Source organism: Pangasianodon hypophthalmus, chromosome 16, assembly GCF_027358585.1.
Source record: "Pangasianodon hypophthalmus isolate fPanHyp1 chromosome 16, fPanHyp1.pri, whole genome shotgun sequence".
In the NCBI taxonomy this organism is placed as follows: domain Eukaryota; kingdom Metazoa; phylum Chordata; class Actinopteri; order Siluriformes; family Pangasiidae; genus Pangasianodon; species Pangasianodon hypophthalmus.
Window position 1 is genome coordinate 11871512 of NC_069725.1, and position 26434 is coordinate 11897945.

At 37.1% G+C, this 26434-nt stretch overlaps 3 protein-coding genes across 5 annotated transcripts; 1 reads left to right on the plus strand and 2 right to left on the minus strand.

Moving 5' to 3' along the window:
• Positions 1–110: 110 nt before the first annotated feature.
• Positions 111–12867, plus strand: pm20d1.2 (peptidase M20 domain containing 1, tandem duplicate 2). 3 transcript variants are annotated; one of them, XM_034311550.2, is made up of 14 exons: positions 117–590; positions 3095–3181; positions 3324–3559; positions 3663–3749; positions 4264–4397; positions 5322–5441; positions 6320–6395; positions 6490–6551; positions 6684–6762; positions 6845–6916; positions 7246–7411; positions 8752–8851; positions 11324–11462; positions 12026–12867. In XM_034311550.2, exons 1-13 carry the CDS (start codon positions 371–373, stop codon positions 11451–11453), a joined length of 1569 nt encoding a protein of 522 aa, XP_034167441.1. In that variant the 5' UTR covers positions 117–370; the 3' UTR covers positions 11454–11462; positions 12026–12867. The 3 variants fall into 3 exon arrangements, with proteins under 3 accessions (XP_053096674.1, XP_034167441.1, XP_026776953.2); XM_053240699.1 differs by lacking the exons at positions 11324–11462; positions 12026–12867 and adding an exon at positions 9682–11313 and having other exon boundaries at positions 111–590; XM_026921152.3 differs by having other exon boundaries at positions 122–590; positions 11324–12867.
• Positions 12868–13019: 152 nt separating this feature from the next.
• Positions 13020–17154, minus strand: LOC113530815 (acidic mammalian chitinase-like). Its single transcript, XM_026921154.3, has 11 exons — positions 17031–17154; positions 16909–16935; positions 16626–16830; positions 16484–16540; positions 16214–16379; positions 15194–15318; positions 14678–14801; positions 14410–14592; positions 14195–14311; positions 13746–13878; positions 13020–13647 (listed from the first exon to the last, which is right to left on the minus strand). The coding sequence occupies exons 1-11, from the start codon at positions 17053–17055 to the stop codon at positions 13394–13396; spliced, it is 1416 nt and encodes a 471-aa protein (XP_026776955.2). The 5' UTR covers positions 17056–17154; the 3' UTR covers positions 13020–13393.
• A 1644-nt stretch (positions 17155–18798) lies between these two features.
• On the minus strand, positions 18799–25393 carry LOC113530817 (acidic mammalian chitinase). The gene is made up of 10 exons (XM_026921159.3): positions 25289–25393; positions 25144–25170; positions 24843–25047; positions 24701–24757; positions 24432–24597; positions 22684–22808; positions 22032–22155; positions 21764–21946; positions 21550–21666; positions 18799–21199 (listed from the first exon to the last, which is right to left on the minus strand). The coding sequence occupies exons 1-10, from the start codon at positions 25371–25373 to the stop codon at positions 21059–21061; spliced, it is 1230 nt and encodes a 409-aa protein (XP_026776960.3). The 5' UTR covers positions 25374–25393; the 3' UTR covers positions 18799–21058.
• Between the last annotated feature and the right edge of the window lie 1041 nt (positions 25394–26434).

Consider the following 26434-nt stretch of genomic DNA (forward strand, 5'->3'; position numbering starts at 1 on the left):
TCTCTGTCTGTCTGTGTGTGTGTGTGTGTGTGTGTGTGTGTGTGTGTGTGTGTGTGTGTCCTTTAACGTAACAGCAGTGTTGCCAGGTCCGCGGTACTTCAATAGCTTTTTTTAACTGCACGTTTATGACTACAATGTAGTGAAATAGCAGGTTAATTAGTGTAGATAGAAAAGCATAGTAAATACACTGAAAGTTAGAATGTCTGCTTTAACGTAGAATTTGTACATGAGTGAACAGGTGTTTTATATGATTTTAAAATTAAAACATGCTTTGGAAGGTTATATTTTGACTAAGCTCTGGGGAGTTTTGAGAGTTTTATCACACAGACCTGGCAACCCCATTTCCAGCCGCTCACTCAGTTTGTGAAAAATGACAGGTCACAGCACTCTGCCGAGAATAATCAGATTTCTGAAAGTGGTGGCGTTAAGTGTGTTACTCACGCTGCTTATTTTGTTTCTCGTGGCTACAGCAAGGACTTTTACTTTAGAGGTAAATGCAGGACTTCAGCTTGCACAGTGGGAAAAAACAACATACATACCGGCTGATATAAGCACAGAACAGAGGGAAGTCCTGCTCGCAAACTTCAAAGGTAACCGAGTTGAAGTCCTGCTGACTTTAGTTATGTGGCAGGGACTCTGTGTGTGTGTGTGTGTGTGTGTGTGTGTGTGTGTGTGTAAATCTTTAATTTCGAACACGCAATGCTGCTAATGAGTCTTATTAAGATGGCGGTACACTTAAAACCAGTAAACAACTCATCGAAAAAGACCTTCCGCTTACATGAAGCTATCTGTAAACTCTCAGTAACACTGTAAGTCTTTCTGAGACAGTCTGTACTGTTATAGAGCACAAAATGGTTTCACAGATTTCTACAGGTGACCCACAGTGCATTCTGGAGCTGGACTTAGGGTTACACACCACGGAGGGACTACACATGAATCCCGCCCACGAGTGTTTTGATTGGTTGGTAACTTGTGGCTGTTGTAGTGGTGGGCGGGGAAACAAATGTTACCCCGCCTCATGACGCCTTGTGATCTGAGAATAAGCGATTATGGATTCATTGCGTTTGTTTTTAGTTGCATGTTTATACCAATGAGTGGATAACATGGCGCCATTCACTCCCATTCTGTGTTTTTGAAGCCTTTTTGGGGTCGAAATGGGAGGAGTAGAGACCTTGGGGACTGAGCATGCGCAGTGGGTCCGCCCCTCACCCGCCTATATTAGTGATGGACACTCATAAATTGGCTAACTCGAAGTGGCAATTACAGATCAAAATGAGCAACACACTAGAAAAACTGCAAAAACCTCTCCGCTGAGGTCTGAGGATCTGTTAGTACAGTTTACAGCAGAAAAGGACATGGCTTAGCTACGAAACTCTCAAGAGCTTTAGGTCCATGTTGGAGAGTATGTGTGCGTTCATGAGAATCGGCCTCTGTGTACAAAACTGTCAGTCACCTTATCAGCCATGCCCTTTTATTTATCGTTAATTATAAAATGCATTTATCACAGTGAAAAATAGCGGAACTTGCAAAAATGCTATAACACTATTCCCGAATAATAATTAGTGGAGCAGTAACTTAAATGAAAGCTTGCCATCTGTCCCAATCACTAACATGGGAATGGGCGGGGTTAAAAATTGTACTGCAGCCAGCCACTAGAGGGCCTTAGAAACGCTTCACTTTTGAATTCCTGTTACGACATCCAACTATATATACAGTTACTGGTTTGTACATGAAAACAAACAGTTTTCTTGTCTGTGTATGCAAGTGTTTTATAATAAAGAACTCAAGTACATTTTAGCCGTTTATTCAAAGTGAAGCATGATACCTGAGGACTAGGCCTTGGCGCTCTCACCGCTGTGGCCCAGATTCGATTCCCGGCCAGGGAACCAACCCCAGCCACTAGGGTTGCACAAGACAGTGCACTCCCACTGCCGGTCCCAAGCCTGGATAAAACTGGAGAGAACTGCGGCAGGAAGGGCATCCGGCGTAAAAACTGTGCCAAATCAAACATGCAGACCAGTGATCGGCTGTGGCGAGCCCTAATGGGAGCAGGCGAAAGAACAACATTCAAAATGAAGCACTTTTCCAACTTAGAAAATAGAACAACAAGATTATCATAACTACATGCATTATATCTAATGATAATTACAGAATCGAAGGGTAGCTTAGAAATATTTAATTGCTATCCTGTCACATCAGGCACAATGTTGCAGAAAGAAATGTTGGAGTGTTTGTGTAGTTTGCAAAGCACAAAAAACATGAAATGAATCTTCTTAATGAAGCACACACACAGCAGGCATAATAACATTAATGCTGGGATGCTTGCTTTATGCAAATTTGTGGTGCTTTGCTTATTTTAGAATTATTTATACAGATTTTATAAAATGCCATGCAAAACAATAACATTTTGTTAATTAGAGTGTAGAGTAAGATTTTGTGGAACAATTTGAACCATAGTTAGGCAAAGAAGGATAATCACTGGTCTAGGTATTGTAAACTTGGTGCATTTAGAGAAAAATATGGCAGTGAGCTGTTTTGGAGCTGAACAGTTTGATTCACTGAAGAGATGGAATTCCCATCACTAATATCTCAGTATTACAGGCTGCTCATTAAACAGGAGGTAGGTACATTAATGCTGTGAATGAAAAATGATTGGATAAAAAATACACACTTATGATTTACACAACCAATCAATTTCCTCAGCATTAATTCCTCATTGAAAAGCATCTCAGTTGAATTTAATGTCTCATATTTTTTAATATGTCTTCTCTTCATCTCTTTATTCCTGTACTTTGTGCAATTGTGCCAACTTCTTGTCTCAGCAGCTAGACACAGTTCCATATGGTACATTCACAAATAAAATAACACAATTACATGAATATTAAACAAAAATGATGCGATGAATTGGTGTCCCATTCAGGGTGTCTTCCTAGAATCCAGTGTTCCCGGGATAGGCTCCAGGATAAAGCAGTTACTGAAGATGAATGAAAGATGCCTGATGTCTCTGTGAAATCATGGCTTTATATGAAAGATGGTTTTAAACAGATAGGAGGTCAAGTGGAAAAATATATATTTTTTCTGTTCCTTTTACTAGAGGCCATTCGTATTCCCACTGTGTCGTTCTCAGAGACTCACCAGAACACAAGTGCTCTGCAAGAGTTTGCCCATCTTCTAAAAAGAGGTTAGACATTCTTATGGTCTGGACACAGGCCTAGACCAAACTTAATTAATCGCTAAAAGTTAACAACCATTTGATATTTTTTCTTGTTACTTGGCATCTGCTTGGGACTATAAGTTGACTTACATCTGTTTGTCTCTTTCAGTTTTTCCAACAATCTTCTCATCCAGTCTGGTTAAGCATGAGGTGGTGGGGAGCTACAGCCACCTGTTCACCGTGTCAGGCACTGATCCCGAGCTGGTGCCTTACATGCTCCTGGCACATATTGACGTGGTGCCAGCCAATGAGACTGACGGGTGGGAGGTGCCGCCCTTCTCAGCCAAAGAGCTGAATGGATTCATTTATGGACGAGGGACCATCGACAATAAACAGTCTGTCATGGTATAGTGAGCCTAGTGGGGAGCAACTTCTTTTTGTTGGTTAAAACAATATTACATTTGTCTGTGCAAACTGCTTCTGAATATGATTACATCTGCCCATGAAGGGGATCCTTCAGGCTCTAGAGTACTTGTTGCAGCGAGGATATGTTCCACGGCGAGGGTTCTACATTGGCCTGGGTCACGATGAGGAGGTGAGACACTCGCATACATTAACGATCATGTTCCAGTCCCTCCTTAGCAGTGAATGTCCCTTTGACCCACATCATCTCTTTCGGTTTCATAGCACTATAAAATCTATTACAAAGACCCCAGTATATTTCACATTATTACTGAGTGATTCTTAAGTAAATAGACACAAAACCTGGTCACATAACTGGGGAGCCTTCTGATAGCAGGTCTGAGTGCAAAAATTAGTAATATTTAAAGGGCCTAAAATCATTTGTTTAAAATGTACAAAGAACAGTTTGTTAATGTTAAATAATATGAATATTATTTTTACATTTCTATTTAATGTTCATTAGAGAATATGAGCCATACGATTATATTTTGGAAAGCTTTTTTTTAATATTGTTACAAATCTAATTAAAATAATTAAAATGCGGCATTTTAAGGTGGCATTCTTCTCACAATTTCTGTGTTTTAAGCAAAACGCAATGACTGCAGTTTTGACCTGATGATATCTGACATTCTGTTTTTTCTGTACAGATCAATGGCTATGCTGGAGCAGTAAACATAGTCAAAGTGCTGAAGACTCGTGGGGTGAAGCTACAGTTTCTTGTAGATGAAGGCCTTGCAGTACTGGATGAAATTATAAGTGGTCTGAATGGACCAGCTGCACTGTGAGACCTTTTTAATGAGTCTTTTCACTTTATGGTCTCACATACACTCAGCTCCAGAATTATTGGCACCCTGGGTGAACATGGGTAAAAAGGTTGAAAAAATGCTTTTGTGGCTAATTACCTTAATATAACCATTAGTTGAAGTAAATTTATTTTAAAAATAAAAACACAACTACCTGTTTCAAAATTATTGGCACCTGTGCTGCTAATACTTTGTAGAACCTCTGTTTGCCATCACGACAGCACTGAGCCTTCTCCTATAATGCTTGACGAGATCTGAGAATACACACTAAAGAATTTGAGAGCACATCTCCGTACATAACCTAGCCATATCCTTCAGGATCCACCCACATGTTTTCAGTGGGGTTTAGGTCAGGGGAATGGGATGGCCATGTCAGAACAGAAGCTTGATTCTGTGGTAATTGAACCATTTTTGTGTGTATTTGGATGTATTTGTGTGTATTTGGATGTATTTGGTGTATTTGGATCTCCTAGAAGATCCAACTACAATCCAGGTGTAGCGTCTTGTCATAGGCAGCCAGATTTTTATTTGAAATTCACTTGTACTTCATGGAGTCCATAATACCATGTATTCTAACAAGGGCCTTTGGATGAGAAACAACCCCACAGCATCACAAATCCTCCACCATCCCCAAAAGTGGGGATTAGGTTCTTTTCTGTGTATCTATTCTTCTATTTATGCCAAACCAGCACTTGAGTGTTTGTTGCAAAAAGTCCCATTTCTCTTATATTTTGTGGGTGAGATTAAGCCCATTAAACACAAAGACATTTTTCTTAGGCTTTTTTTTTTTTTTAAATCCATCTTTTCCAAGGGTGCCAATAGTTCTTGAGGTTTGCAATATGAAATTATCCTCTTTATTCTTTTCAGACTTGTGTTTATCCAGGTGCTTTTCTCATTTGCAGGATAGGTATCACTGAGAAAGGGCAGGCCACAGTAAAGCTGAGTGTCAGTATGAAGCCAGGTCATTCCTCCATGCCTCCCAAGCAGAGCAGCATTGGCATCCTGGCTGCTGCAGTCACAAGGTGAACTGAAACCACACAACCTGCTAGTACCATGTATAATTATTGTTATTCTTACCCTTTCCCCTTATTTCATCTTATACTTCTGCATTCTTTTATCCCCCAATTAAGAATTCTGACTTATCCATTAACATTAAAAACTACATAGTTACTTTCACATTAAAGGAAGTATGTTGCAAATTCAAAACAGCGATCATTATAATCTACTAATAAATGTCTTAGAATGAGACAAGTATGAGAGAAAGTCTTATCAAAGCTGTTCCTATGACCTCGCCAGCAGTGGTTCAAAATTCAAAAGATTGAATCCTTGCCTATGCGTCTACACTGATAATACATAACCACAAATTCTTCCCTCTTAAAATGTTATCCCAGCTCTAATAGAATGAGAGTTGTACATATTTAGTTGTTAATCTACAAATATCTCTGATTAAAAAAATGCACAAAGACATGTTCATTCATTCTTCTTCAGTAACTGCTTTATCCTAGTCAGAGTTTCAGAATACACCTTGGATGGTGCATTACCCATCATAGGGTATCCCACACACATTCACACATTCATTCACGCCTAGGGGCAATTTAGCAAAGCCACTCCACCTACCAGCATGTTTTTGGGAGGTGGGAGGAATGCTACCATACTGCACTCCAGAAATATATGTTTTTTTTGCAATAATGTTTGTTGACGCACAAACTATTGCACTTAGATTTCCATGGTAATTGAGTTTTCAGTTCTTTTTGGCATATTGAGATATGTCTCCCAATTCTTGCAGATAATAGTTTGTACAATAGAGATTCTTTCCAGAAAAAAAAGATGAACATTACATTAGCTAACTTTGCTTTCAGGAAAATATAGCATCCAGTATTTTGCATTGTTCTATGTGCAGGTTGGAGGAATACCCAATGCCTAGACTGTTTGGCTCCGGCCCTGAGCAAAGCACTTTTGAACACCTTGCACATAAGGTAAATCTAGAAAGGGAAAAACCACATTCCGACATTATAAAACAGTGAGGCGATATAAATGCATTCGATTAATCCTTTGTGATTTTTGTTGCAGTTTGGCCTGCCTCTCAGATTCATCATGTCCAATTTGTGGCTCTTCAGCCCTTTGATGAGCAGGTCATAGATATGTTGTATAGTATTATTGCATACAGAACACACTGCTAACTATTCTATAATCTGCTCAAGATTAACTCCCAACGACACTGCTATTTATTTATGCACCTGACCTAAACAGAAGTGTATTTCCAGGGTAATGGAGAGGAAGCCTGATCTGAATGCTTTTGTGCGGACTACCACAGCAGTCACCATGTTCAACTCTGGTGTGAAGGTAGAATGCTGTTATTTCTTCTGTAATACAAACACTGATTAATCATTTGAATGTATGCACCTCATTCCCTCTCCATCAACAGGTCAATGTCCTCCCATCACATGCTGAGGCTTTTGTGAACCTGCGCATCCACTCTGCCCAAACACTGCAAGAGGTCAGAGATCATCCTGTTGCAGTGGAGATGTTGACTTTGTACCGTCTGCTCTGAATGCTTTACTTATTGTACAGGTCCTTTAGTATGGAATAGCTGGTTCATTTCATGAGTCTTTGTCACCTGCTAAAATCTGCTTTTTAAGAGGTCAGGGGGAAAATTCTCCTAAAATCTTTCTGCTATTTCAAGGATAGTTATCATGGTGCAGGTTGTTGGGCATGAATTTAAGACATGCAAAGTGCACATTATATTACAATGCGCAAATGAAAAATTGACTGTCTCCTCCCATCTTGTTCTGTTTCTTTATCTCCTCTTCCCCTGTTCTTCTGTAGGTACTGGAGTTGATTGAATCTACTATATCAGATGATCGTGTGGAAGTAAAGCTGATGAACGGCTTTGACCCCCTACCCATCAGTTCCTATGACGAGCGGTCGTTTGGGTTTCAGATTATTAAGAAGACAGTGTTGGACATGTTTCCTGAGGTCACTGTTGCTCCAGGTGAAATTTTTATTTTGCTCATCCACTCAAAGTGACTCTTAAGCTGCTGAAATCTACATCATTTCCACACCCTCATGTCCTGTTCACTACTTAGAAAAGAATATTTAATTTTTATTTTATAGCTATAGAATTGTATAATCGGTATAAAAGAGCATCAAAAAGTTTTTGCAAAATCGGGTCGACAACATTAATAGTGTCTGCCATGTTGCACTTAAAACTGCTAAACAGCTAGATAAATTTCACTGAAGAAGGTAGTGACAAACAAAAATTCAGAAACGAATGGAAATAAACAAACATAACTTTATACTTACAATATTTACCAATTACGAAAATCACACTATACTACACTATGCTCTATGGCCAAATGTTTGTGGACATCTGACCATTACACCCATATGTTCTTTTTGAACATCCCATTTCAGATTTAGTCCCCCTTTGCTGTTATAATAACCTCCACTCTTCTGGGAAGGCTTTCCACTAGATTTTGGAGCGTGGCTGTGGGGATTTGCCCATTCAGCCACAAGAGAATAAGGGCATTGTCATGCTAGAACATGTTTAGGACCTTTAGTTCCAGTGAAGGGGAATTGTAATGCTACAGCATACAAACTGTGTAATTCCAACTTTGTGGCAACAATTTGGGGAAGAACCACATATAGTTGTGATGGTCAGGTGGACACATACGTTTGACCATATAGTGTAGTTGTGTAAAACTATTATTGATTAGGCTGACCATTACTGAAGCTCTGAGCACTCTGTGAGTCTCACTGCTGCTGATATGTTTAGGTTTGAGAGTCAGTTATGTTCTTTACTGTTTCAGTAACTGGCAGTTGGTGACAAGGTTCAGCCCCATTGAGACATTTCCCAGTCATCAGGGTGGGACAAGTGAAGAGTGCACTGTACAATAAACGTTGAGATATTTTTTTCTATGCTCAACCCACTTGCCCATACAGTCATTGACTCCCAGTGAAACTGTGCATCTGGGCGGACCCAAAATGACACTCAATGCCTGTTCTCCAATGAGTGTTAATCTTTTTTTTCGTTAAAATGCAGTGTACTTGAATCTGTCACAGGATCACAGTAAAGCCATGTGTCAATGGAGTTCACCCATTTGTTTTGGATTTACGTAGGCCCTTTTAAACACTTTTATTTTTCTTCATGATTACATAATTACTGTAATAATAACATGATTTAAAAATCATCCTTAATTATTATTAGAGTAACAAAGTTTCTTCTTGTAAAATATATTTTTTAGCATTATCACAGTTTTAGAGAAATTTCAGCAGGTATCATTTTAACCAAAACAGGGTTAATCTTTGCTTTTCCCCTGCCACTGCTCTCAGGTGTCTGTGTTGGCAACACTGATAGCCGTCATTATACCCCGCTGACCAAGGACATTTATCGCTTCGCCCCAACCTGGTTCAAACCGGGTGACCCGCAGAGGTGAGTTTACATGTAAAAAGGTTAAAGGAGTGGACCTTTAGGGCTACGAACCACTCGTGAAATAATTCTGTAGCCCAGATTATTTAAAACAGTGCAGTTGCCTTACCCATGGCTCTCACTTGAACATATACTACATCACAGTAATCCAAATACTGCCAGGCTCTCTCTTATGAGATCTGTTCTGACATACCCTGAGCACCAAGTACATGCCTCTGCACTTTTTATAACCCAGTAAAAATGGAGGAAAGATGAATCACTAATATTACCTACTATATATTTCACATAAGTAAAGGGCAAGGCAGTTGCAATCAAGGACTGTAAGTAACTGTAGTTGACCATAAATCGTGCCATAATAGATAAACAGACATTATCTAGCAGAAGTTATCTAGAAAGCTGCATACAATATAGAATACTTACAGTACAGTATGATACTGATACTGTACAGTATGTGGCCATGTGTGCACATGGGGCAGGTTTTATTTAATATGGATAACAAATTATGTTTGCTACTTCAGCCCTTTTTACTAGCAGGACTGGCCCAAAGATATTAGCCTCCTTAGAGGACAAACAATATGAAAATTAAGGCAGGAAAGAGAAAGGAAAGCAAAGTGCAGTAGAGGAGAGATGGACAACAGAGGACAATTATCAGTGTGTGCACACTTTAGTGAATTATTACATTCACTTACTGGATCTGTTATTTAAAGATAGTCAATTGGACTAGGTGTGTTAGTGTGTTAGTGAGTCAGCATCTGCATTTTTTTCTGATTCTGAATGACATAAATCATTCAGCAATGTACACAAACCCCGCCTAAATGTAACATTCTTTCTAGGTTTGGCAAAGTGTACATGGTTGTAGAATATGTAGACATCAAGGAAGCTGTCGTTTGACCATGGAACAAGGTCCAAAGATAAGTGCAATGTGGCATTGATCAAGGATTCAGTAGCCTGTTTACTTAAATGCATGTCTTGGTTTAATATTATACACAAGTATGTGAGATCTCCATATTCAGAAGCAAATTAATTATTTGTCATTTAAAGAGATACAGTGCAGTTTTTAAAATCAACAAACAATGCCAAAGCCTTGCAAAACTCTTGAATTCATTCTTTTCTCACAAAAACATCTTTTTTGAAATGTATTTAAAAAGCTGCACTTTATGTGGCAATGTAGTTATGACTGAGTGAAAAAGTTTTTGGGCAAGTGTCGTAATATAACGACTTGTTATGGGGAACTGTGTAAGAAGGCAGTTTAATAAATCAAGTAGGGTATATGTTGTACTATAAAAGGAATTAATGAGAGACAGAGATTTGTTGGGGCCTCATTTATCAACCATGCATATGCAGGTTTGTGTATGTATATATATATATATATATATATATATATATATATATATATATGCACAGAGAGAGAGAGAGAGAGAGAGAGTATGTGTGTATTCTATTTCCTCAATTACATTTAGGAACTCTGTGATGGCATGAAAATTCTCATTTTTGCTCTTTTCCGCTGCTGGTTTTGGAAATCTAATATATTGCACTGTGAGTGATATGAAAGAAGCTAAGATGTGTCATTATTGAACTCATAGTTGGCACGATTATATATTTTATTTATTTATTTATTTATTAGACAAATTACTCGTAAAAGTGTTTTGCTCTATTTCATGCAACAGTATCTTCTTAGACCTTTTGGCATGTTCCATGTTGTCTGAAACAAGCAGCACCGTGAGCAAGCTACAGTGCTTTGTAAAGGGAAGTTGTTTACCACATATGGCGATTGGCCATGCATGAGCACATCAATTTTGAATGAGTAGGATTTATCAACGGTCATCGCATACAGCTGTGCGTACGCACGTGTGATGAATACCAGTACTCTTGTGCGAATGGGCAGCTCTTACACACAAATTTAGTACTTGTTCTAGACATGCTTTGATAAATGACACCCCTGATGTCTAATGAGAGGCAGACAGCAGCAACACACAAAATGAGAAAAGGCCCGAGACGGCCTTTCTTATGTGAGAGAGAAACACTTAAGTAATCTTTATTTACTTGTAGACTTGCTTATTTTTGGAATAAATTGCTGGAAGTGAAGAGAAGTGCAAAATGAAATAAGGACAGGAGAGTACTATGTGAGATGAAGATTGGAAAATAGACAAGTGGTAACTTATGAGTTACTTAGTTGAACTAAGTTAGAACGTGTCCTTCTGACCTGTCCAGGCCAGAAAATACAGGGTACACCGTATTATTGTCAGGTGCTTTAGGTAAGCAGCTGCTTACTGTGTTAAGCAGTTAGCATGCTATACATCAACACTGCACAGGTTCTTGTGTATATACTTCCTCATTCATATCTCATTAAAATCTCTTCAGGCCACTGTAGCTCTTATGTCTTCAGATCCTAGCAACATGGCAGGTTAAAGTTCAGGAAGGAATGTCAGCTATCATATGAGATCACCTCTTTCCCTGTTTTACACCCGTGTTTAGATTCCATGGCATCAACGAAAGGATCTCTTCCAAAAACTACGAGGAGCTTGTGCTTTTCTACTTTCGACTCATCCAGAACTGTGACATCAAAAACCTCCCACCGTCGCACACTAGCCAACATGATCTCTGATCTATTCTGGTAAAGTGTATTTCAGACCCCTTTAAATGTAATCTTTAACAATTTAAGATCGCATAATCAAAACATTCCGATATTTTGATGGACAAGGCAATTTGCAACTTAGGATCGGTTGCTCAGTTTATTCCAGTTTGTCTGGATTTCAGTATGTAGGAATTTGACTTTGCAGCACTTTAATCAATGGCAGCCAATCTCAGGGATAAATTCAATGCAATGTACACAAATAAAGGAATGTTGCAGCCAAATTGTATGTTATAGTAACTGTAGTGGGGATTGAATTGTATGATATCATACTATAATCATATAGTGGTAATGAAACTGGGATGATGTGGTAATTCATTTAGTCTTCATTCATTAGGAGCAATTTCTAGATGAGGGGATGATATTTAGATGAGAGGATCAGTTTTAGATGCTTTAGAAATAACAAGAAATGTGCTGCTGAATATTATTATGGTGCTCATATCTCATATTTCTTTATTCTCCATTTCCTAATAAATGTGACTACTGTTTTTAAAGCCAAGTAATGACTTCAGGCATAGGAACAAATAAGTGCTCTGTGTTTGCAGATAAGCTGTGTTGCTGAAACTACTACTAATACAGGATGTTATAAAAAGTTTGTACTGTATGGCCAAAGGTTTGTGGACACCTGACTATCCCACCCATATGTGAATGTCCCATTCCAGATTTAGTCCCCTTTTGCTTTTATAATAACTTCCACTCTTCTGGGAAGGCTTTCCACTAGATTTTGGAGCATGACTGTATTGATTTACCCATTCAGCCACCAGAGCATTATTGAGGTCAGGCACTGATGTCGGCCAAGGAGGCCTGGGGTGCGGTCAGCCTTACAGTTCATCCCAAAGGTGTTCAGTGGAGTTGAGGTCAGGTCAGAAATTGTAATGATACAGCATACAAAGACATCCTATAAAATGATGTGCTTTCAACTTTGTGGCAACAGTTTGGGTCAGATGTCCACATACTTTTGTCTAAACACACAGCCTGAATCCTAGCCCATGCATTGTGTGATTGTGTGCTTTAAAACAACACTACACATACTGTGGTAGTATTCCATCACTATGGTTTCATACTTAATGAAGGAGACCAAGAAACATTACAGTTATGGAGATTATTCGCCATGCTATTGATGTGCCTTTTTGTGATGTGATGTGATTGATCTGTGTTGATTTGTTGATTTGTGTGTTGATGAATGTGTCCATTTCTTTATAATCCTCCTTGTAGAGTTTATTAACATAAGTGTTAGCAAATTAGAGTTTTGAAAAGTCAAGGCTACTGAGTAAAATGCACAGAGACTTTGACTTGCGTTGCTGTGCACCAGGGAAACTAGCCTCAATGCACTTATACATTGCACTGATTCAGCTTCAGATTAAATAGTATGACATCTTTCTCCAAATTAAGTTACTGTGCTCTGTAACTGGCACAACCTTAGTCAGCATTTTAAAACTTTGGGATTATAAATGACTGCTGGCATCATTACATAACGTTTTAAAAGCATTTTATGTATTTGTATTCAAGCTGAATCATTGAATAATGTAAGCTTGTGGGTTTGATCATAGAAATAATATTGTGATTTATTTTATTTTACTGCATTTAGCAATGCATATTGCTAATTCTGGAATAAAACAATTGACAACAAAGAGCATCATAACTTGTGTGAATGTCTATGTAACAATTTTTTCAAGCCATTACCATTAAAAATAGAGAATACTAGACAAAATTAAATCCCATTAGAAAAGATCAATGATTTAAAATTGAAAATTTATGGAATATTTTTACAGGTAGGGAAATAAAATGCTTGCACAGGTATCAAGCCAGGTGTATAGCCATTTACAAACAAGTCTGTGCTGTTTTGTTAATCTGTAACAAATGTAATTTAAATCATGTCTATATCATGTGTTCAGTAACAACCTGTGGCAGTTTTATGGCCAGTTGCAGCACTGGCAGCTCTTGTCGTAGATGGTGCTAGCAGGGCAGGGTTGTACAAATTTTCTCCCAGCAGCACACTGGATGAAAGATTTTTTGTCAGAAGGATTTGGGTAGATACCATCTTTCTTGGTTGCACAAAACTGATGAGAAGCTACAGTAGTCAAAGCTGGAGGACCTTCAGCAGGAGGAGCAAGAGGAACTTCAGCAGGAGGAGCAGGAGGACCTTCAGCAGGAGGAGCAGCAGGACCTTCAGCAGGAGGAGCAGATGAGGAATAAAACTCAGGGAAACTCGTATGATCAGTAACAGTATTACTGATGATGGCACATTGTAATTTATTTAAATACCATTGTTTAGCAGTTTCTTGAGCTCGTTGATGAGAGGATATTTTCCCAGTCCACAGAACTGTCCAGTAAAATCATCCAAATCAAGAGCCCACACAAAGGCCCCTCCAAAATTATTATCTTTGAGGTAGGTCACCTAAAACAGAAAGGAACCGGTAAGGTGTCTCTAGGATCTGTATAGAAGTTAGGTAGCTGCTATTGGTCCTTTAAATGCTCTTCTGCAAATTTTGGCATTATGTTTTTTTCCCCTAGCACTCTGCTCTATCAGATCACACTTTTGCCCCCTTTTCCATGGTATGTAGTCACACTACAATGGCCTGGTGGAATCATTAGATGTAAGTTGATGCATACATAGTACATAGTACAAATACAAATACAAAAACTATAAATACTATACTATAAAAAGTGAGATTTGCACCAAACTGAATTTGACCTTACTCTTGATTTCTTACCTTTGTGTCAAAGCTCTCCTTGGTGTCAAAGCCAACCCACTGACCCCCTTTTGTGGCGTAGGGTACTTTCTGATCCTGGATCCACTGTACGCTGGTTCCTTGAAGGAAGCTGCAGACCTGATGGGAAATAAACGTTTACTGCTAGTTGATCATGTCTCTTATAGAACAACACAGTGAAGTTTGTGTGGCTCATGTACAGGAAGCTGTGTACAAACCTCATAATAAGACCAGAAGCCTGGCTCTCTGGTGTAGGTGCCAGCAGAAGCAGGGCCACTTGATGGAGCTCCCAGGCCACTCGCTGTAGACGACAGTTGGAACGTTCTGCCATAGGTAGCAAAACCCATCCTCAGCTTCTCCACTGGAGCACCCTGATTCTTCCAGTATGTCATTGAGTAATTCTGCAAAATCAGAAACGAAATGTTGTAGTGCATCTCTGATTGCCAAGCTCAGGTATAAGTGAACTTGTAGAAGGTTTGTCTTTACAGTATTAAGGTAGATTTGAGCTCCTGTTTCCTGAGACCATTGATACAGAGGACTGTTGTGTCCAGTGAAACTTTCCCAAGACCCATGAAAGTCATAGGTCATCACGCTAATGAAGTCCAGGTACCTGTATATTTAATAAAGTAACCAGTTCAGTGACACTGTAAATCAGGTCATTTAAAAAAAAAACCTTTTTTCTCATTATACAGATACTGTTTAAAACAATTACCAACACTCCAAACTATCAATAAATAAATAAATAAATACCAAACTAGAAATAATATTTTTATATCTTATTTTAAAAAAATCTTTATCAAATATATCTCATATCTTATGAGGTTATGAGGTAATAAATTATCAAAAATGTATTTTACTAATTTCAAGCTTAAAATTCCAAGCTGTTCTATTGGCGGATAATTTTGCTTATCTCATGCTTTTATTTAAAGAAATATTTCTATATTGAATTCACACTCAGTTTGATGCAGCTTAATTTCTTTCAGTCTATCTAACATAGCCTACTTGGCAATCTCAGCAATTTCATATCCAGCATCTATAGTTGATTTCCCAGCAGCTACTGCAGCTGTGACCATAAGCCGGGGATGTCCTGTAGCACTGCTTTCAGCCTCATAGGCCTGTCGAAGCTCCTACAGGGCAAAAACACACATTTATCAAAACTCCATCATAGCGCTTGTAGAGAATGATGTAAAAAGACTCAGTGGGTAAGTGATCCAGGCAATTGTCCACAGATGTCATATGACAACATATTAGGCAAGCACCACACCCATCATTTCTATAAGGCTGTGATGAAATAAAACAAATGGGGAAAGTGGTAGGTAAGGCTAACGAATGAGTCTATACACCACATCAAACCCTGGCTGACCAGTTCTTACCTGTTATGGGATTTTTCTTGTACTTTAATTTTTAAAGAAAATACTAGCTACAGCCTAAATTTAATTAATCTTTTAGTCTAGTATTAGACTTAGTTTGTATCGTCCTATAAATCCAATTAATAATTTCAAATTATAAGAAAATCCAAAAGCCAGGGTAGATGTGTACTGCATATTTTTTATGCTGTTCTTAATTTTTTTATGTTAAAATATTTGTTTTAACTGCTGTTAAAAAAATTCACACGCTTAGGTTAACAAAGGTAAAATAGAGTTAACAAAGTAGTAGAAAGAATAAAGTTAATTATAGAAACAAATTATTTCTGATTCTTTACTTGAAGACATAGGTGAGTTAATTTAAGTAGGCTTAATTCAGCAGTCGAAAACCATCAGTTAGGATCCCCCATACAACCAAGCTGGGGCATGTTCAGGCATTTTTTTGTTAACAGGATTTTTATAAAATATAATTGAAGGCAATCCTTTTGGGCATGTGTCTGTTCTCATCATTTCAGTTGAGAGGTGTTTTTCTTTGCCTCATTTTTCCTGAAACACAATCTGCCACCACATCATTCTGAACAGCTTGAATCTTTTAGCTACCTTTATAACACTGTAGTGTATGATGACAATATTCAGACTAAGCGTGTGATATACTGACCTGACAGAGCAGAGTGAACCTTTGCTTGTCCTCTGGAGGACTGCCACGGGCTCCAGGATACTCCCAGTCCAGGTCCAGGCCATCAAATCCATACTTTCTGAGAAAGCTGATGGAGGACTGGATGAATGTATTTCTGTTGTCTTGTGTGGACACCATGGTAGAGAATCTGGACACAGAGAATGCAGTTCTGTCTCTGTCTTTCCTTTTTACTTTTTCGGAGATTCAACAAAATATTTCACAGCAGAACAGTGGGGGGAAAAAAACACTTACTGGTTTGAACCAAAATTCCATCCTCCAACAGCCAAAAGTGTCTTCAAGCTTGGATTACTGTTAAATGAATTAGTATCTCACATTAGCAAATCAGTTTTAACCCAGAATATAATATCATCTACCCAACAGAAGCAAACCTCACCTTTGCTTCAGGCTATTGAAAGATTGGTAGAGAGTCTCATCGTTCCACTCGTAGGTGGCCAGCTGATTTGCAGAGTTAATGATGGAGAACGCGTAGATCAGATGTGTGCACAGGAAAGGATCAATGTTGGCAGGCAAATGCTTCACAGGATCAGGTCTGTACTGGGCCCAGTTGGTGAAGTAGCATATAAGCTGATAGGCTGAACCTAAATATTAAACAAAATGCCTCAGTATGTCTTGATAAGTAAAAGTGATTTTTGAAATAATGAATAGAGAAAACTCACCAAGATGAATAAATAACAGGCAAAGGCCTGTAAGGAAAAACAAATATAAAGTGCAGTGTTCAAACACACAGCATACAAATGTCAACAGCCAAATGTTAATGAATGAATAACAAGATCAATACCTGTGAGTAGAATAAGTCTTGTCATTGTGGATGCAGTTGAACACTGGCTATAGTTCCAGTGGAAGCAAAACCAGAACTATGTTGGTTTATATTGTATCACTGGGCCTGAATGTGTGAGCAGTAACCAATCAGTGGTGTCCTATTTGCATAAACTCTTTGCATAATGTGAACTGGTAAGATGAACTGGCATTACCCAGAGAATGCAGTTCTGTCTCTGTCTTTCCTTTTTACTTTTTCAGAGATTCTTTTCAAACACATGAAAAGAATGGCTTTTAATTAATTCTCAAGGACTTCTTTGTTTTTTGCTTTATTTTTCAATTCTAATGTTTGTTTAATAGCTTGTAGTTCATTACTTCAGTACAGTCAAAAAAGCTGCTGAAAATCTGTCTGTTTTTTCTATTCTCATGTTTCTGCCTACAAAAGTGTATGGGGAGGATCTCGTGACAATGACTAGCAGTGATTCATATGTAGTTTACTGTAGAATATTGTCATGTGTCCTTTCTTTGGACCATTTATTATTGCTAAACAATGACTTGCAGTTTTCACATCTTTAGACCAAGAATCGTCTTTAGACGTGAAATACCTTTAGTGCTACCAAAGTATACGTGGCAAATAAACCTCAATAGGTGTTTTGTCAATAGTACTTGTTATCTGATGACCTTATGCATGCAATGGCTTTGTTCTCCTGCAGTACAAAACCCACTTTTTTAGAGGCAGAGCATAAAAAAGAAGTGAAGAAAAGAAGTGGGTCATTTGAAAAAAGAAGTGGTTTGTAAACTGTCATGTAAATCAGTTTTCACAAAATTTCTCTAAAATCTATTCCATTTCCCTGAAAAAAGAAAATCTAAAACTGTAGTAGTATTTATTTACTTACTTACTTATGTACAATTTCTTCCAAGGTTTTATTTTAAAACCAAAATGCTTTTAGACAACAGTCTTCAATATTCTTGCATAAGGTTTACAGAAAGAGAGTCTGTAATAAATGTTGTTGCTCAATGTTGAAACTTTTTTTTTTTTTTTTGAAGCAGAACATGAGTTAATAGGAAGTTGCCAACCACTATAACCAAGAATCGCTTCTTTTCTTGGTTATAATCATAATTTCTGAAATGGAATGCTGAAAAATAGTTATAGCTTTTGTGACACATTTTGTTGCTAATATCTGGTAGGTCCCATAAAGTTTGAAGAAATGCGACAGAGAAAAACTTTAAACTTTAAATGCTTAACTATTTACACTAGGTCTCCACCTTGCACTAGATCTATTAATTTAGAAGACATGTTATTTAAACTTTAAAAAAGAAAATTATTCCTGAACAAACTGTAATTTCAGGTTCTACAGTAAACGGAAGTTATAAAAGTAAATGTCTTCAGCTTCATATCATCATACCCACATTGTTTAATTTGGTATTCAATTTTTCTAGAGAAAGAAATGCAAGAAGAATGTAATCAGTGTAATTAATGATAGTACACATCAGCTCTGTGCCAAAATCATGAACGTTCTTTCATTGTTTCCTTGAATTTATGAATTGAGCAATTTAGCTCATAACAATCTTAGCCCACACACAAAAATCAAATAAAGTTAGTTTTGTGTGATGCAACTATACTAGTAGGAGTGAAGTAACTGCATATCCAGTGAAATTCTGTTATGTGTATTGTGCAAACAGACAAGTGTATAAAGGTTACAGACATTAAATCAGAATCAGAATCTCTTTATTTCACCAAGTATGTTACACATACAAGGAATTTGTCACACACACATATATGAGCGCACACATGTATTACATACTAAACAGACCAGACAAGTGCCTGGACTATTAACAAATATTCAGGAAAATAGACATTTGACTTAAAATAGAATAATAGTATAAAAGATTAGATATAGAGAAGCAATTGTGAAGGTAACCAAAAGATAAATAAGTGAAGATACATAGAGTCCCCTCTGAAACATCAAAACAGGCGAGAATTTACCAGCAAATGATTCGAAAACAGGAACTACTATTGGCTAACTAACTAGCTTATCTTGTTATCTAGACCAGATTTATTATTATCAGTAGTAAAGATTAAATAGAGACTGGTTTAACTCTGGCAATGAGGACTGTTTGTCTTCTCTGTAGCTGTGGAAAATAAAGAGAAGAGATGCTGCTTGTCAAGCACGTGCTGTGAGGTTAAGTAGTTAGCCTGATATACTTCAACACCCTTTAATTTTTTTATCTAAACTTACTCTGTGGTTTTAGCTGCTTAAAAAATCTCTTCAGGCCCCTGTAGCCCTTACAGATGAGGTCTGGGCTATGCCCAGTCTTTAGATCCTACACATAGCAGGTTAAAGTTCAGTTGTGAATGCCAGCTATCATATACAGTACATCTCTTTCCCTTTTTTACACCCATGTTTAGATTCCATGGCATCATGGAAAGAATCTCTTATAAGAACTACAATGTCATGTTTTTTTTTTTTTAATTTCTTTTTTTTTTTTAATTTAGATTCAGACATCACATGCACAGTCAAAACATCCAAATATTTGGATCGACAATGCAATTTTTAATTTAAGACTGATAGCTCAATTTATTCCACTTTGGAAAATCACTAATTCCATTACTGAAGACAATGACAATGAAAATAATTCTATATAACTGGTCTGTACAGGAGTGTACTTGGTTCATGAAGATTTCTAGGTAGATTACAGTTATCCAACAATTGTGAGAACTGAATATTCTTCCACTTTATATCTTTTGGGAACAATAGTGGGAACAAGGTCGCTTGGAAGCTTTTACAACAATGTGATGTACGCAACTAAAGAAATGTCCCGTAACGGTAACTGTACCAGGGACAGAACTGTAATCATTATAATCATAATGGGAAAATGAAAATGAAAAAAAGTGGTAATTGACCTCACTTTAGTCTTCAGCATTTTTTAGTTGAGAGGATCTGTTTTAGTAACTTTAGAAATAATAGCTGTTGTGCTTTATATTGATTATCATGGTGCTTATGGAGTGATTCCAGATTATATAATATAATCTTATATTTCTTTATTGTCCATGTTTCAAAGTAATGCCAAATAATTTAAGGCCATATAATGAGTTCAAACCTAGGAGCAATGTGGTGATGTGTATTTGCAAATAAGCTGTGTTGCTTAAAATACTACACAGGACGTTATAAAGAGATTATGTTTGAATGCACAGCCTGAATTCCAGCACGTGCACGATGTGCTGCAAAACCACTTCATACATATTGTGGTAGTATTCTGCCCTCATGCTTTTAATATGTTAGTGAAAGAAATGTTTCACCATTTCAGACTGCAACACTACATAGAGATTATTTGGTATGCATCAGGGAAACTAGCAACTCCTCCATATACCTATGTGACACTGATTCAGCTTCAGATTCAGTAGTATCTGATCCTTCTCCAACTTCTGTGTAAATCAATGAACTCTCCTGCTGTAACTCTCCTCTTTAGACCTTGGGTTGTGTATGTGTGTGTGTGTGTGTTTTTTTTTTAATTTAAAAAAAATATATATTTTATGTATCTTATCCATTCAAACTGAATCAGTGAATAGTGTAAGCCTGTGGTTTATCATGTTAATTGATTAATGTTGATGAATTAATTGTGATTTATTCTGTTTATTATCATGCATATTGCTAAATCTGGAATAATACAGTTGACAATAAAAAACATTTCTGCAAAGATAATATAGCACTTTTCAAGCCCAACAAAAAGTACCAATCATAATTAAATCTGATTAGAAAAGATCAATGCTAGTAAAGTTAGTTAGCACTTTAAAATTATCTATGTAATATTTTTTTAAAGAAAGAGAAATAAAATATGGATATAATAAAATAAGAGTTTCATCAGGAGCAGTATTAGTTTCATGAAGAGGAGCAGTAAGAATTTCAAAAGGAAGAGTAGTGGGAACAGGAGAAGCAGTACAAGCTGCAGCATGAGGAGGGTGAAGAGCAACAGATAAGGAAGTAAACTCAGAGAGATTCATATTATGAGTAACATATAAGTAACTGATGATGGCACATTGTAATTAATTTATACACCATTGTTTAGGAGTTTCTTGAGCTCGCTGATGAGAGGGTATTTTCCCTGTCCACAGAACTGTCCGTTAAAATCATCCAGATCAAGAGCCCACACAAAGGCCCCTCCAAACTTATTATCTTTGAGGTAGGTCACCTAAAACAGAAAAGCAGGCAGTAAGGTCACTCTATGAGCTATACAGAAGTTAGATAGCTGGTGTTTCTTCATTATATGATCTTCCTCCTGTTTCATCAGTAGTTTATTTCCCTAGCCCTCTGCAATTTGTCACTGCTGAAAGTAATTCAGAGAAGTCCAAAGTTTAATGATGTATGCAGGAATGCACTGTTGCACATTTTTGTGGTATACTGTATACTCACACTTGAATATCTTGGCCTGGAATATTGAAGATGATGTGTAAATTCAAATTTCAATAGAGTTTTACTACATATGGCAGTGAATTGACTCTTGACCTTTTTTCTTGAAATTTCTTAATTCAAATTTCTTACCTTTGTGTCAAAACTCTCCTTGGTGTCAAAGCCAACCCACTGACCCCCTTTTGTGGCATAGGGTACTTTCTGATCCTGGATCCACTGTACGCTGGTTCCTTGAAGGAAGCTGCAGACCTGATGGGAAATAACCGTTTACTGCTAGTTCATCAAGTATCTTATAGAACAACAAGTGAAGTTTGTGTGGCTCATGTACAGTAAGCTGTGTACAAACCTCATAATAAGACCAGAAGCCTGGCTCTTTGGTGTAGGTGCCAGCAGAAGCAGGGCCACTTGATGGAGCTCCCAGGCCACTCGCTGTAGACGACAGTTGGAACGTTCTGCCATATGTAGCAAAACCCATCCTCAGCTTCTCCACTGGAGCACCCTGATTCTTCCAGTATGTCATTGAGTAATTCTGCAAAATCAGAAACGAAATGTTGTAGTGCATCTCTGATTGCCAAGCTCAGGTGTAAGTGAACTTGTAGAAAGTTTGTCTTTACAGTATTAAGGTAGATTTGAGCTCCTGTTTCCTGAGACCATTGATACAGAGGACTGTTGTGTCCAGTGAAACTTTCCCAAGACCCATGAAAGTCATACGTCATCACGCTAATGAAGTCCAGGTACCTGTATATTTAATAAAGTAACCAGTTCAGTGACACTGTAAATCTTAACACAATTAAAACATGATAGATATAAATACTTCGTAAAGCAATAAACAGGACTGCAAAAAATATCAAGTGAAATGACATTTTTAAAAATGCTGAACATTTTCTGAACATTTATCTAATACATATCATTATGAGATTATGATAAGACAAATTATTAAAATGTATTTCTTCAGGTAATTTTGTTTCTTTTAAGCATTTATTTCTGGATTTTTACATTATCTGCCACTAGAACAAAAAATATTTTAAGCTTTAAGTTAGATCAAATATGTAGAAACAGGCTAAATATGCTTATATTGCTTTATCCTACCTAATAATGAAACATGTCAAAACAGGTAATCTATTTAAGATGAAATTTCAGCTGAAATAGTTGTAATTTTCACCTGATAATTTTTGCAGGTACTGTAGTTCTCTGAAAATCTATCAAAACTGTTAGTACTGAGTTTGACACAACCTGATTTCTTTCATGTTATCCAACATAACCTACTGGGCAATCTGAGGAATTTCATATGCTACATCTATAGTTGATTTCCCAGCAGCCACTGCAGCTGTGACCATAAGGCGGGGACGTCCTGTTGCACTGCTTTCAGCCTCATAGGCCTGTCGGAGCTCCTACAGGGCAAAAACACACATTTATTAAACTGACCCATTAGGCGAGAATGAGGTAGAAAGACTCAGTGGGTAAGTTGTAATCAATTGTAGGCAATTGTACACAGTTGTCATGAAACTATATTACACAAGCACCCATAATTTTTATGAGGCTGAAATACAGTGAAACAATTGGGGAAAGTGATAGATAAAGTTCATACAACATTAAAACCCTGGCTGACCAGTTCTGACCTGATTCTTTTGAAATGCTGTGAATTATGAAATAGCATTTTAGATGAGAATTAAAAAGAAAAATATACACAATGACTAACAACTTTACAACACTGTGGAATCACAATTTTAAAAAATAGTACGAAAAAAAAATAATACATGGAATAAACTTCTGATGCTTGGTTATTCAAGCATTTTTGGTGGCTTAGGTTAACTGAAGTAGTAGTTCAGTATTAGACTTATTTTGCATTATCCAATTAATCTAATAAATATTTTGAAATTATAAGAGAACTCAAAAGCCAGAGCAGATGTTTACTGCGTATTAGTTTTGAATGCTATTTTTTACATAATTCTATTTTTTCTTTTCACTTAAAGCATTAAAATCTTTGCAAAAAATTTTGTCTTTGCCAATAAACACAAAACAAAAACAAATCACAAGCTTTGGTTAACAAACCCTAAACGAGTTAAAAAGTAGCTGAAACAATAAAGTTAATTATAGAAATTAATTATTTCTGATTATGTTCAGGCTACATTTTTTAAACTTATTATTAAAACTTATTAAAATTAAACTTAAATTTTTCGATTCCATTCAATTTAAGAATGGTCACTTCAAACAATATAGTTACTCAGTGCTTCTTTTAATTTCTAGCTGTGTTGGTATTTGTTTATTGTGGCCCAGGTAATGTTATTGCGAGAGTGCTCACTATTTGCACTTCTGTTGCTTAGTGTGTTTGCTAACTGGTGGGGAACACCTGCATGGTTTGTCCAGCACATCCCACAGATGCTCGATCAGATTGCGATCTGGGGAATTTGGAGGCCAAGTCAACACTCTTTGTCATGTTCCTCAAACCATTCCTGAACAATTTTTGAAATTTTTTTTCTGATTGGTCTGCAGCGACGCAGCCCCATACACAGCAGGCTGTGATGCACTGTGTGTTCTGACGCTTTTCTTTCATAACCAGCATTAATTTTTTCAGCAATTTATGCTACAGTAGCTCTTCTGTGGGATTGGACCAGATGGGCTAGCCTTTGATCCCCTCGCACATCAATGAACCTTGGCTGCCCATGACCCTGTCGCCGGTTCACCGGTTGTCCTTCCTTGGACCACTTTTGGAAGGTACTAACCACTGCATACCGGGAACACATGCCGTTTTGGAGATGCTCTGACAGTCATCTAGCCATCACAATTTCGCCCTTGACAAAGTCGCTCAGATCCTTATGCTTGCCCATTTTTCCTGCCTAATATATCCCACCCCTCAACAGGTGCCATTGTAATGAAATAATCAATGTTATTCACTTATATATACATAGAGTTCTCTCACCCTTAAAACAGGGAGTGGCATAGTTATAGTTTGGGCCACAGTAGCACTGTAGGATAAGAGGATAATATCCAGGATAAAGATGATATATACTCACCTTGCAGAGCAGAGTGAACCGTCCCTTGTCTTTTGAAGTACTGCCACGGGCTCCAGGATACTCCCAGTCCAGGTCCAGGCCATCAAATCCATACTTTCTGAGAAAGCTGATGGAGGACTGGATGAATGTATTTCTGTTGGCTTGTGTGGACACCATGGTGGAGAATCTGGACACAGAGAATGCAGTTCTGTCTCTGTCTTTCCTTTTTACTTTTTCGGAGATTCAACAAAATATTTCACAGCAGAACAGTGGAAAAAAAAAACACTTACTGAGTTGAACCAAAATTCCATCCTCCAACAGCCAAAAGTGTCTTCAAGCTTGGATTACTGTTAAATGAATTAGTATCTCACATTAGCAAATCAGTTTTAACCCAGAATATAATATCAGCTACCCAACACAAGCAAACCTCACCTTTGCTTCAGACTATTGAATGATTGGTAGAGAGTCACATCATTCCACTCGTAGGTGGCCAGCTGATTTGCAGAGTTAATGATGGAGAACGCGTAGATCAGATGTGTGCACAGGAAAGGATCAATGTTGGCAGGCAAATGCTTCACAGGATCAGGTCTGTACTGGGCCCAGTTAGTGAAGTAGCATATAAGCTGATAGGCTGAACCTAAATATTAAATAAAATGCATCAGCTGATTTGAACTGATTTAAGAAAATAAAAACAGGGAAATTACTTCAAAAATAATGCACAGATAAAACTCACCAAAATGAATAAGTAACAGGCAAATGCCTGAAAGGTGAAATAAAAATATAAGTGGAGTATTAAAACACACAGCATACAAATGACAGATATCATGTCAATAGCCAAATGTTTAATGAATAACATTAAAGAAAAACAAGATTATTACCTGTGAGTAGAATAAGTCTTGTCATTGTGGCTGCAGTTTTACACTGGCTACCTTTCAGGCAGAAACATTTTTCTTTTTGTAGCATTGTACATGAACTTGTGAACAGCAACCAATCCGCAGTGTCTTATTTGCATAATCTGTTTGCATAGTGAGAACTGGTAAAATGAACTTAGTGGCTGACATTACTTTAAGGCATTCAGTTAATCAGATGCAACTTCTTTATTCTTTGGATTTTATTTGCAGTTTTGTTTTTTATTCAATAGGTTGTGGTTTATTAATTGTACAGTCAACAAAGCTGCTTAGAATCTGTCTTTTTTTTCTCTTCCTATGTTTCTGCCTACAAAAGTGTGTGGAGGATCTTGTGACAATGACTAGCAGTTATGTGAATATAAAAAGAAAGAAAAAACTATTATTACTAAATGATGATGTGCACATTGCATGTCTTTAGTGTTACATTAGCTGTGTGGGCTTGTTATCAATACTAATTGTTATTTGATGACATGTGATGTATACAATGACTTTTTGCTTTGTTCTCCAGCAGGAGAAACCAAACTTTTTGTAGAGTTAGAATATAAAAGAAATGTTTCTTGTGGTTGTGAAAACTGATTTAAGGTTGGTTTATTTTAAGCAATCATTTAATGCTTTTTCCCTTTTACAAGAGAACATCTAAAACTGTGTGTGTGTTTTTATACTGTACTGTATGTATGTATGTATGTGTGTGTGTGTGTGTATATATATGTGTGTATATATAAGTGAGTACACCCCTTTTCAATATATCTAAAATGTCATATAATTCAAAATACTATTATATTAAAATAACTATGACTACTTTAATTTAAACAATAGGATATATGCTGTTATGTATAATTGAAACAATCAGGTTAGACAAACCATACTGAAATTACAGACTACATTGTAGAAACTCAGTGAAACAAAAGTGAGTACACCTGTGATGAATTTTCCAATTAAAGGTTAATTAAGGTTAATAAAATACACTCTGTTAGACCTTTTCAGCAAAATATGGCTGCCTGTTTGTTTGCCAGACTGCATCTTACATAGGTATACAAAACAAGCTGTTAACACCAGAGTTTTCTAAATTTTGGGTCTCTTTGATCCATAATGGATAAATATGTTTGGATCAGATGG

What these genes read in the sequence shown, in the direction of transcription:
- LOC113530817 (XM_026921159.3), bottom strand. Translation starts at nt 25,373, where the DNA reads ATGCTACAAAAAGAAAAATGTTTCTGCCTGAAAGGTAGCCAGTGTAAA. An exon ending in GGTTCACTCTGCTCTGCAAG is followed by an intron (nt 22,809 to 24,431) that starts GTGAGTATATAT and finishes TTTGCCCTGTAG; the next exon opens with GAGCTCCGACAGGCCTATGA. An exon ending in AGGAGAGTTTTGACACAAAG is followed by an intron (nt 21,200 to 21,549) that starts GTAAGAAATTTG and finishes TTTCTGTTTTAG; the next exon opens with GTGACCTACCTCAAAGATAA.
- LOC113530815 (XM_026921154.3), bottom strand. Translation starts at nt 17,055, where the DNA reads ATGACAAGACTTATTCTACTCACAG. An exon ending in TGGAATTTTGGTTCAAACCA is followed by an intron (nt 16,380 to 16,483) that starts GTAAGTGTTTTT and finishes CTCTGTGTCCAG; the next exon opens with ATTCTCTACCATGGTGTCCA. An exon ending in GCTTCTGGTCTTATTATGAG is followed by an intron (nt 14,312 to 14,409) that starts GTTTGTACACAG and finishes ATTTCCCATCAG; the next exon opens with GTCTGCAGCTTCCTTCAAGG.
- pm20d1.2 (XM_034311550.2), top strand. Translation starts at nt 371, where the DNA reads ATGACAGGTCACAGCACTCTGCCGAGAATAATCAGATTTCTGAAAGTG. An exon ending in CTGAATGGACCAGCTGCACT is followed by an intron (nt 4,398 to 5,321) that starts GTGAGACCTTTT and finishes TCTCATTTGCAG; the next exon opens with GATAGGTATCACTGAGAAAG. An exon ending in CTGGCTGCTGCAGTCACAAG is followed by an intron (nt 5,442 to 6,319) that starts GTGAACTGAAAC and finishes TTCTATGTGCAG; the next exon opens with GTTGGAGGAATACCCAATGC.